Consider the following 12,952-nt stretch of genomic DNA (forward strand, 5'->3'; position numbering starts at 1 on the left):
GCACAGTGTCTTCCACAGTTGCCATCATGCCCTCCACAGTAATCAATAGTCACAGTGCCCCCTTCAGCAGCCAAGAGTCACCGTTCACCCTACAATAACGAAGAGTAACAGTATCCTCCACAATAGCCAAAAGTCACAGTTCACTCTACAGTAACCAAGACTCCGTGTCTCCCACAGTAGCCAAAAGTCACAGTGCCACCCACAGAAGCTTAGTTTCACTGCTCTCTCTCCCCAAGGTAGTTAAGTCCCAATAGTAACAGTGCCCCCAAAGTTTAAAAAAAAAAAAAAATATATATATATATATATATATAAATATATATATTTACATAATTGTTACGGTACTTTCTATTGATCTTCGCAATTTTTTCAGATACAGGAGCTGTGGTGCAGGCGGTGCATGAAGACATCATCATGACTCCAGCACTGCCAGGTCAGCTCTGACCATAGGCCTCAGCAGAACTGACCAAACGCAGGAGACGTGTCATGACGTGAGATGGGGCGCAGGAGAGCAGTGAACTGAAAGCTCCTGTGCCCCACTCTAAAACTGAGGTGTGATCAGGTCCAGTGCAGGTCTCACCGAATACAATTGATCGGGGGGGGGGGGGGGTACTTGTACTCCAGGACCTGGGCCCCCCTTTCTTGCTGGGTCCATGAACACTATTTTCACCGATTGTGGCCCAACAAAATCCGCAAAATCCATCTAAGTCGTACGTGAAACCCACATATTGAAGGAAAGATTTTTCAGAAGAAGAGCTACCCCCTACGCTATTCTAAGAAAATCAGAAAACTGGCGTATATCTCAATGTTTCTATACTGGAAAACATATTTTCATATCTCCGACAATTCAGATGCCGTTAGGATTACAAAAACGGATGGTCGGACAGAACTAGGACTGAGATTAAAAAAAATCTAAACTTAATTTGTGGGACAAATGGACTAAGGAAGATTGTGAGCCTCGTGGGCGAGGCGGGTGACACACACCTAGTGAAGTGGTGTGAGGTAACATACAAGTAGCCAGGGAGACACAAGAGAGAGACAGTAATTACATGTACACACATAGGGAGAATCCTGTGAGATGATCTGTATGTACAGTATGAGGTAAACGTGCGAGGCTCGGGCTTTGCGATGCCTCCATTATGACCCGCGCGGCTCCCTGAGGTGCCTCACAGCGGGTTATACCTCCTCCTCCTCCCTCTCCCGCCTTTTTATGGGGATGGCAGAGACGCGGTCATAGCTGCCTATCATAGAGGGCGGGTCTAGAGGGAGGGGGCGGTGCCTCCGGCTCCGTGACGTCACGGCCAGGTCTGGAGAATGACAGCATCAGCAGCAGCATCAGCAGCAGTAGGGGGAGCATCAGTGTGAGGAGCACAACATCAGCCGCAGCTCAGCAGCACCGGGGCACCGCACATCCATCTCCCCACCTGTCCCTGCACCATGAGCTGCTCAGATGACAGCACCAAAGAGAAGCTGCTATGGAACGTCAAGAAAGAGGTAGGTAGACACGTGTGCACCTACATGTATACATGCACACACATACATGCATGCACACACATATACATACATGCACATGAGTGATCATACATGTGTCCACACTGACAGGGGAGGGGATGCTGCTCATTGTCTGTGCATCCATGTCTTCCCAGAACATGGATGTGCAGGTCTCCTTTTCTTAGAGGGACACGGTACCTCCTCCAAATGATGGAAAACCTGTAGATTCAAGTAACAATTTCTAAGCCTTGTCTTGTACATAGTCCGATCACCTAGAGCTGTGTGTGGTGTCTGGGCAGGGATTGTGCCATCAGGTTCTTGTGGTGTGTAATCTGCCCTCTGGGACCCCCATCGGGGACCTCCATCATTCACGAGAACTGTCCCTTGTACCGCTGTCTGGATAAAGCAGAGATGGTGTAGGCTTGTGTCTTCTTCCGGAGAAATGAATGGATTGTCAGCTCACCTGTATGACCTCCGCTCCGCTGTGTTTCTGATCAGCTGTTAGACTTCCATTAATTGGGTATACTAGCCCTTTAACAAGCCAATAATCTGATCCGTCGTGGAATTTTTATGATACAATATTTATACACAATACTGCTGATTTCTGTGTCCAATTGGGCTGAAAAAAAGTGTTTATATTGATTCGATATGTGCTTTATAGATTGTTCCTTTTTTTTTTTAATAAAAAGTTTTTAGAAGATGGTATGTGGCTCAGAAGTGTGCCAGCTGTATTAAAGGGGTTGTCCAGGATGAAGCTATACTTACCTTTATTCTTCCATCTGATCCTGGACAATGCTTCCTGTCACTACCAGTCTTTGTATACAGAGGCCGCAGTGGTGATATCATGTTGAGAGGGTGCTGGTAATAGGCTGCTGTATACATAGAGTGGTGGTGACTGGAGGCATTGTACTGGACCTGGAGGAAAGGTAAGTATAAATTGTTCTTATGCAATACCCAGTGTTGTATACAAATAGTGGTCGCAATTCGACAAGTAGTTGTTATTTTTATTTATCATTTTCCTCACTCTCCCTCCTCCCAACATAAAAAACTTGACCTACCGCTTCATCCCTACACTGCTGAAGTTCCCGCCAGGGGCGTAACTACAGGGGTAGCAGCCATAGCAACAGCTATGGGCCCCGCAGTGTCAGGGGGCTCCATCATACAACCTGACACTAAGGAATGGAGGATGTACACCAATAATTATATATTATGCTGTACATTGTACAGAATAATGTGTATAGAACATATATGTAATGTATATATGCTGTAGATGTGCGTGTATCGGTGATGTGTACATGCTGTATGTGAATATACTGTAAGTGTGTATATATGCTGTCCGTATATGGCACTGTATGTGTGTATTTGCTCTATATATGTGTGTGTAAGAGTGTATAAATGTGTGTATATGAGTGAAAAACTGTATGTTAATGTAAGTATAGAAATACATTTGTGTATATGAGCGTAATATGTATATTTTAAAGCGGAGAGGGGGCCCCATTCAGAAGTCTGCTATGGGTTCCTGCTTCTCCTAGTTACACCCCTGGTTCCTGCCACAATAGGGGAGGCTACGCAACTAATTAGAGACGTGTCATCACTACAAAAAGTGATTGGCTGAACAGCCACCCCTGTGCATCCCGGACCAGGAGTGATACCACTGAAAAGGGCAACACAGATTTATTATGATACCTCCCCAAGCAAATCCCTCTTTAAAATAATTTGACAATATATAGTTATTCCAGAAATCTCTGGAAAGGTGTCAGGTCCTCTGTGATAGCATATCAGATATGTCATGGGTTGCAACAAATGGGGTCCTTCACTGACTGACTTGGGACTGTTCAGGTTCTTATATTCTTTATGTTTCTTCTACATCATTGATTTCCAATGATAGATGGCTGTGCTCAGACCATGATCGATTAGTGTCAGCATCGTGATCCATTTATTACAGACTTGGGCCAAGGTGATGAGGCCTTACCAATAAGACTCTAATAACATGGAAATCTTTTGATGGCAATCCTCTTAAACATAAAGTCACTATATACAGTATGGGAACAAGTATCACAAATCACTTTACATCCTTCACCTGTCCTGCTCTACAAATAATCCCTTGTTGGGTGATGCATGTTGGCAAATGTTGTGCTTAAAGGGGTTGTCCAAGTTATTTAATAAATTGGTAAGTGCAGTGGATGAATACAAATCAACAAAAATAAAAACAAAACATACAAGTTTCCCTCTGGCTTTAGGAAGAAATGCCAATTTTGTATGGGAACCGTTCTGTCACAGGCTGCATCAGGTGGGCCCATGCTGAGACAGATTTATTCCTACATACAACATTATAGGATCCGGCTATTCTGCCCCTATGGGTGCTGGATAGCATATTACGTGCGCCATAAGTTTATTAATTTGGTCCATCTCTAGTATGAAACTACTGGCCAGATACATGTGAACAAGCCCTTACTGGTTTGTTGTTCTACTACTTTTACTACTGGCATTTTTTTATTCACATGGGTGCAGCAGCAGCATCTATATACACCAGTAAATTTCTGCAGATAATCACTGAAATGATGAAATGATATGCTGCTGAGGCCCGCGACTGGTGGAACAGGTGGCGGCACCCAAGAAAATCCCATCATCATTTCTGTGGCTGGAGTGTGAGTTTTGAAAGCAATAAAAAAGAAAACCAGTCAAAGGCTACATTCACACGAACATAGCCCGGGCGAGCATGTGTTGGCGAGCGGGGTGGAGGATGGGTGATTTCTCCCCTCTCCGTAGAAGATAGCAGTGCGCGGAAAAAGATGGAACATGTCCAGCCTTTTCTTCGTGTATGGTGCGGTGTGTTGCACCGTACCGCCACCGTCTATGGGGGGGGGGGGGGGGGGAGTGTATGTTTGCGTCTTATATACGTCCCCATGACGGTCGTGTGAAAGAAATCTTACACTGGCAGATAAAGTAATAAATAGTTCAGACAACACGTTTGTAAACTCACTGCTCAGCGTTTTCACCCTGATGCATATATTCAGTAGCAGTGAAACCATCTAAGCCGGGCAATAAACTTTTCTGAAAAATATGAAATTAGTCTTCGGCGCTCCAGTGTATGTGACACAGGGCACTCCAGTACTCCCTCTCCTGTTATTTATACACATCTTCCTGCTGCAGAGAAATGGAGGCCATAAATTCAACTGACTGTATGTTGCGGGTGTTTCTGAAATGATGTTACATCACTTGAGAGACACCCTGAACATCAACAGCAGCAAATCAACTTTTACAATTATGCAAATGAGCCATAAGGACTCCAGAGGCCCTTGTTTCTGCAGCTTTGCTAGTTACACTGTGCAAACACACTCTCTCCTCCCATTGTGTACTAAAACTTCTTATGCTGCAGAAAGATTGCATCAGTCAGACGGAGGGGAAAGTGCCCAGAGAACATTGGGGAGGGTGAGACAGTTTAATAGCCTGTGAAGCTACAGTATGGAGGGGCTATGGTAACACCCCTCAGAACCTTTCTAGCTCATTAGCATAATTGTAAAAGTTGATTTTAGAAGGAAGTAGGCCATCGATAACAAATATAAGACGTTTACCACAATTGACTTTTAATGTGCATTTTCTTCAAGTAATTCCTTTAGCTATTGGACACAGGTAGTTATCTTTAATCGTCTAAATAGCTATTAAATTGTATGCATTGTATGATTTCATATTTCCCCCAATCAAATAATTGATCTTTGATTCCCATCTGCAAAGATATGACAGATCGACCATTTTATTTCTGTGCTCGGGTCTGGGCTTCTTGCTATTCCTCAGAGTGCTCCATTTCAGAAAAGTGTCCGACCACTGTTCTCTTATCTGCTGTATAATGTAATTGATGTTCTCACAGGTGGCCAGATGGCGGAATATGGTTGCAATTCAAGGATTTTTTTTCTTTCTGGGAATTGTGAAGATTAAATGTAGTTAGCCTTAAAATACCCTGTGAGCCGGTCCGTGTTGTCATTCACTTCTGCGGAAGTTAACCGATGGCAAACGGAGCTAAATCAAACATTTGAAGAAATGTTCCACACTTCACACACATTCATTATGTGTATAAAACAAGATACACCAGAGCAGTGATTAATAGTATATTATATGGTGTACACTGAATATGCGACTCCGACAGGCCCCGTTCACCTGATGCCCTAGAATCATGGGATCTTTTTCAGGGGATCCTCAGATGAGGATCCAATATTAGTCATGTCATCACAATAGGCATGTTGATGACATTAGCACCCACTCCGTGGCACCACAGCTATCCTAAGTTACGGTAATTTTTGAATATACAGTGCACTTAAATGGTAAACAAACCTTTTTAAAGGTTAGGCTTATAATATATCTGTAAAAAAATATTTTAATTTAAGGGATATGTACCACCAGGATGATGGATTGTAAACCAGGCACACTGACATACTAATGTATACCTGCTCTGGCAGGATCTGCTCTTATCTAAGCTTCTTATCTCCTGGTTTTTATAACAAAGGGCTTTTAAAATGATGCAAATTAGCCTGAGGGCTCTGGGCTCCATAGGTGTTAATGGAGCCTGGAGCCCCTCACACTCATTTGCATCATTTTTAAGGTCTTTTTTTTCATAAAAACAAGGGCATAGGTAGCTTAAAGAAGATCAGATACTGCTAGAGGGGGCAGTTCTGGTGGTAGATGTCCTTTAACAAAATTTTACCAAGGGGCAAGCACAGAATTTGTCACATCAGCAAAGTGTAAGTAATGAAGGCCTATTGACCACCTAGATCAGTATACTAGATGGGTCTGTAGATCACAAACCTGTGGGTCTAGAATTTATAACTGATGGCCTATCTTCAGGACTGCAATGGAAGGCCTACGAGGGCCAGCCATAAACATATGGCACAGAGCCGGAAGAAGTTGGCTTGAATGTGTCCCTTGAAATGTATGAAAATCGTGCCTATAGTTGCATATTCAATCCACTACACTACTTGTGATTCCTGGAAAACCCATTTAAATGGAACCTGCAATTCAGATTATCCCACTCAAAATAAATATTTATTTAAAAACTATCATTAAAAAGCATTGCCTTTATCCCTAAATTGTTCCTTTCCATGGCTGCAATGTTAAAAAACAGTTTGTATATTTACCTAAAAATTCACTTGAGTTAAATCTAATAACATTACGTTAGTCCTGCATATTCATTATTCCCAGCAGTGCCATGCCTCCCTGTTACTGATTGATAGTTACCAGCTTCCTTTAATTTTCCCTGCTCACATCTGTGTGGCTGAAGAGAATTCCTGAGGGAGGGGTGAGGAGCAGGTGAGAAGGAGACATTGGATGTGTGTTACTAGGCTCTGTTACATCATTAACCACTACCTCAGGAAGATGGGGGTTAAGAGAGGCTATCACCTTGCTACCCTCCCTCAGGAATTCTCTTCAGCAGTTTTATCAGTGTCAGTGAGTAGGTAGGGTAGCTTCACTGTATACTTCAGCTCTTAGCCATGACTGGAACTGAGGACATCAATAAAAGTCTCTTTTAGAAGAATAGTGGCTCTAATCCCATGGATAGATGCATCAGTGGAACATGTATAAAGACATCTAAAGTGTGTTGTTTGTGGGGGGTTTGCTGGTTGCAGATCATCTTTTACTTTTCTAAGACAAATTGCTTAGATTTAGTAATTCTTTATTCTATATACATTATACTTTGTGGCTGAATTTAGTGGATTTTTAAAATGGTGGATATGACTTATGTACATTATTACTGGTTTACAAAGCTCTCAGCCAGCTTGTTTAAGGCCATAAACATTGATCATCTTGTCACTTTGGTTATTGTCTTTCTCTCAATATTCCAGGTAATTTCAGTACACCATATGCTAGTGGAAAGTCTCCCTTCTAGTAATATATTGGAAGGATACATTAGGATGACAGCACAGTAATTGTGAGTGCTGGTCGTGTAGGAGAGCTGTTATATGAAGCACATAGGAATTACTGGTTATTTACCTGAGTCTCTGCTATGAGGAAAACTCCATTTATGGAAGCCCCAAAATGTAACAACGGCTGGTAATGAATCAGGCCTCATGTCACGTTTTTAGAACTAGAGAGAAAAATATAGAAAAACATCATTCCTTCTAGCAGAATAATCTTTCAGGAATTCTTATTTGCACTGCAGAGATACTTTACTTCTAAATTGGAAAAAGCCTATACCCATTTTCCAGCTTTGTCTCTTAAAGGGGATCCCCCATATTTAAGTTATCCCCAATTCCACACGAGAGGGAATAAGAAGCTGATCTCCTTGTCTGATGATGAGAATGGGACACCTAGTAATCCGAGGAACTGAGGTCCCCTCCATTGGAGTGCCGAAGATAGTCGGCAATTCCTAACATTCCCTTACAATAGAATGGAGCAGCAGGTCAATCTACTCCTCCTAACTCAAGCTCTCCAAAGATAGGTATAACAAACTGATCAGTAAGGGGCCCCAGGAACTCATTCTTACTAATTGATGGGGTGGCAGGCTGGGCATGTACCCTGCGCCTCCATTCAATGGGATGGGAGTGCCGGAAATTGGCAAGCACAGTACAGGCGGTCCCCTACTTAAGAACACCTGACTTACAGACAACCCCTAGTTACAAACGGACCTCTGGATTTGGTAATTTACTGTACTTTAGCCTTAGACTACAATAAAGAGCTATAATAGTTATTAAATGTGTCTGCAATTAAGATTTATTGTTAATCCTGGTTCTTATGACAATCCAACATTTTTAAAATCCAGTTGTTACAAAGACCAAAAAAAAATTGGTCTGGAGTTACAATGATAAAATATACAGTTTCGACTTACATACAAATTCAACTTAAGAACAAACCTGCCTGCCTTCCTCAACTTAAAGAAAAACTGCCTGTACTCTGATATATCTGGCACTTAAATACACAGTAAATGTGAGTGAGATATTACTTAAGTGCCAGAAATAGCAGAGTGCTGTGTTAGACCATTTCCATCACCCTCATATTGAATTGCCTTTCCAACCACTACTAAGAATGGGACCTTTCTCCTGATTACTGGGGGTCCTGTTATAATGATCCGTTGGGATCCCAGCAGTTGGGATCGTAAAGAGATAACGTAAATTATCAGTTCAACACCTTTACCTAACTTTCAACTAGATAAAGAAGCTTGTGAGCAAGGACTGCATTAGAGTATGTTCATGCAATGGTTTTTAACAAAAATTTTAAATGGGGAAATCAGGTGCTAAAACCTGGGTAAAAATGTGCCAAGGACTTTGACCAAAGTGCCCTGTATTCCAAGTGTCGTCCGCACAGATTTCACCTGCAATATAGGACATGCAGCTTTAGTTCTTCCTAGGATAGCAAGTCCTTCCCAACACTATATAACTAAGAGGTAGAGATGAGCGGATCCTAACTTTAGGTTTGGCGTTGCCTAACCTGGACATTTTGCTTGATGGGCTGCAGAGCGGCCAATATGGTAGCTTTACGCTCCTAGCAACTAGGCATGGTTATGATTGGCCAGTTAGACACCTGGTGGACACACCTGGCCAATTACAGCTATACCTAGTTGCTAGGACCTAGTTTTTAAGGTGCCTAAATTTCAGGTCCACTCATCTCTACCAAGAGGGGATTCTGTTTTTGTTTTTAAACTGTACAGAATTTTTTGTATTAAAGTATATTAGATAAAAGTTCACAACACTCCCCACGACACAATATAAAAAATTATTTTAAATTACGACTATACTGTAAATTGATTAGATTATTATGTGATAAGTGGGATGAAATAGTTGGGCCTCAGTCCAGGAGCATCAGGCTGAGCTCTCACACAGCTCTACGATTTATGTACTCTGCACTTATAATCATAGGCAGAGACGGCTTATTTCACAATATGGCGGACATTATTCGATTGCCTTTGATATATTTTGGATTGGATCTTATGTAATCGTGTTATGTGGCTTCCAGCATATCCTGTATCCTGTATGCTGCGATCCGTTGGTTTTAATGTTACCTATCTGTTTTGGTTTTTTATTCATCAATCCTGTTGCACTTTTTCCTGCATCCCCTTTCCCTGGACAAGATTACCTTGTGATTTTCCTTTTGTCTGGTGTCCTGGAACAAGTTAGATTAATGTTTTAGATTTTTCTTGGCTATTCTGCACTGTGTGTTTCTGTTTTCTACTTTACCGCTATCTTCAGAGTTTCTGTTTCTGGAAATACAGGCGGTCCCCTACTTAAGGACATCCGACTTACAGATGACCCCTAGTTACAGATGGACCCCTCTGCCCACTGTGACCTCTGGTGAAGCTCTCTGGATGCCTTACTTTAGTCCCAGGCTGCAATAATCAGCTCTAATGTATAATGACGTTTTATTGATACAGCAAAAAATTTAGAAAATTGTCACTGGGACTGGGGCAGGTTTATCGATTTGTTTACAGAGACAGAAAAAAGAAATTTGAGAAAAGTCTCAAAAAAGTAGCATTTTTCACTGCTAAAAACTTCTGCCACTTTATTATTCTGGCGTAAACATAGAACTACTGCTAGTGCAACACCTTACAAAGAAAGAATCTGGACTTGGGGCTAAAAAAAAAAAAAAAATTCCCAGACAGTAAATAGAGCATAAGAACATGAACAAAGGCCTCCACCATGCATTACTCAATGAATTAGCTTTGACTGAAGTGTTCCTTTAATGAGCTGGCATATAGAGATTTATCTACTAAGATATATCTCTATATATCACTACATATTCCTTTTGCTATTCAGTATTATCATACTACGTTTCTGTACCGAATTCCAAATTCTGGTATTGCTGCAACTCTGGACAGGAAAACCATAGAGGGTTAAGACATACCTTACAACTTTTGTAGGAAAGAAAGAGGGCCAAAAGATGTGGCACTATGCGCGCTGTGGGATTTTTTTTTGCTGCGCCCCTTACTCCACCCCCATGCAGTATAACATGTCCTGTAGTGACATCTCCCCCTTTAATTGTGTCCCACCAGCTCCCTGTCACATTGTAGTCCCTCTGATACTGCGCCACCAGCTCCCCCTCATATTAAAGTCAACTTTTAATTGTGCCCCCAGCAGCTCCCCCCTTATATTGTGCCCCCCAATAGTTCTCCCTCATATTGTGCCTCCAACAGCCCCCCCTCTTATTTTGCCTCCCTCAGCAGCTCACCCTCTTATTGTGCCATCCAGCAGCCCCCCTCTTATTATGCCCATCCCCTAGAAGCTTTCCCTGTTATTTTTTCCCAATAATAAAATAATAAACATGGATATTCATCTTTCCCATTCCCCTGCAGCAGCTCCTCTCTCTTTTACTTGCATCACAAAGCGCCTGCTGGCTCTGCTACACACCCCAGAAGCAGAGGCACAGGGATAATACAGGGAGCTGTCGGCTCTCTACATTATCACTGTAATCAGCTTGATGCTGACAGATGGACAGAGCCCAAAAACCCGGGACCCAGGAAGATTTGGAGGTATGGTTAAGAAGGCAAGTATGGTATTTGTATACAGGAAGTCCCCAGGTTACACACAACAAAGGTTCTTTAGATTTGTACTTAAGTTGAATTTGTATGTACGTCGGAACTGTATATTTTATAATTTTAGCTCCAGACAAAAAATGTTTCTGTCCCAGTGACAGTTGGATTTTCACAATTTTTTGCTGTATTGGCAACAAGGATCATCAATAAAACTTCATTACAGACACCTTACAGCTGATCATTGCACATCCAGAGAGCTTCACCAGAGGTCACAGTGGGCAGAGAGGTAACTAGGGGCAGTCTGTAAGTTGGGTGACCTCCTGTAGTAGTAAGTTTAATTATTTTACATTTTTCTACATTTTTTATGAAGACCACCAGCGATTACTTAGAATAAGTATCGAAAGCCAGGGGGTTATCTGGGCATTTGCTTGCTTCTGTGGTCGGTGTTTGATGACAGGAGAAGGCGGCACCTTAATTTTTTTATTTGTGGAGCTTTGAAAGACATGAAAAGGAATATACCTGCAGGGAGAGAGCAAGGTTACTTATAAAACAGAATCTTACTCTAAAACATAAGTAAGTTGTATCCCTTTTAACTAACATAGAAAGAGCCTTTGATCTTTTGTACCGTAGATAAAACTCTTTACTCTATCTAGGCCTTGGCCCCATTATGTCATTGTAGATTTCTGTTTTATATTTTTGGTTTATTCTATTTTTCTGGCTAAAATTATATAGCTGACCAGGGTTTTTCTTCAGTGAATCTGAAATAAAAAATCCCAGAGCCCTAGTGTCCTACATATGCACCATATGTCACCATAGCGCGCCTCCAGATATAGGATCCGGGGCATACACATTGATTTTGATTGGATACTGTACATCATATGCGCTGGACCCTATGACCACAGCAGGAGGAGTAGAGCGGTGATAAAGTTATATTTGAGAGTTGCATAGGGGTATGTTTTACACAGTGGGATAGCTGTACAGGCGGTCCCCTTCTTAAGGACACCCGACTTACAGACAACCCATAGTTACAGACAGCCTCTCTGACCTCTGGTGAAGCTCTCTGGATGCTTTTTTATAGTCCCAGATTGCAATAATCAGCTGTAAGGTGTCTGTAATGAAGCTTTATTGATAATCCTTGGTCCCATTACAGCAAAAAATGTTTAAACTCCAACTGTCACTGGGGCCAAAATGTTTTTTGTCTGCATCTACAATTATAAAATATACAGTTTTGACTTACACACAAATTCAACTTAAGAACAAACCTCCGGACCCTATCTTGTACGTAACCCGGGGACTGTCTGTATATAGGTAATGTAGGTGGTAGGCACACATTATAGTTATGGGCCCTACTATACTAGGGGGCACTTGCTGTTAATTTCTGCCTTCGCTGGATATACTGTATGCATGTTAATGAGCAGTAAAAATAGATACAGTAAAAAGGGAAATTCTTTGTATGTAAACTTTTTAATAAAATGTCCCCAAAAGATGGCCTTTAAAAGGCCCTTATTCTGCAGACTAGTCGGCTATGTTCTCTGGTGTTGTCATATAATATTGCTGAGCATCTGTTAATAGCAGTTTTCATTTCAGAGGAAAGCTCTTTAGTAGCGATGTGTCAACAACATCTGTTTGTTCAGTTCGTTTTCTGATATCATCCTGACGTGTATGAGGTTTGTAACAATGTTATTGTCACCCAGGACATTCTGCAGCATTGACTATTTCATCAAAATGTGATGACAATTTCATTTGTATTTACTTCGGCTTCTTATTCATAAAGACAAAAGGCTGGTAAAATATAAATCATCATCGTGTCCTGTGCAGACATTTCCTATTTTAATTAGTTGTTCAAGCAAGATCAATAATAGATATTACAACAACTTATTAATGCATTTATTGTTGAAGAATTTTTGACAAACTTTGCATAAATCTGTAAGTAAATGCAAGAAACCTTGTAATACATTATGGCCACAAGTCGTGTCACCCCCAAATTCTTTTTCCTGAAAATGAAGTATT

General features: G+C 41.5%; 1 protein-coding gene across 2 annotated transcripts in view; it reads left to right on the forward strand.

Annotated features, from left to right (window-relative positions):
- Positions 1–1,125: 1,125 nt before the first annotated feature.
- SGSM2 (small G protein signaling modulator 2) overlaps positions 1,126–12,952 on the forward strand; it is a 221,293-nt gene continuing 209,466 nt past the window's right edge. Inside the window, exon 1 of one of the 2 annotated variants that reach the window (XM_072138185.1) lies at positions 1,126–1,491. In XM_072138185.1, the coding sequence (XP_071994286.1) occupies positions 1,435–1,491 (57 nt within the window). In that variant the 5' untranslated portion in view covers positions 1,126–1,434. The remainder of the gene's footprint in view (positions 1,492–12,952) is intronic. The other variant, XM_072138186.1, reaches the window with a different exon arrangement.

The sequence above is a fragment of the Engystomops pustulosus genome, chromosome 2, assembly GCF_040894005.1.
Source record: "Engystomops pustulosus chromosome 2, aEngPut4.maternal, whole genome shotgun sequence".
NCBI classification, from domain to species: Eukaryota; Metazoa; Chordata; class Amphibia; order Anura; family Leptodactylidae; genus Engystomops; species Engystomops pustulosus.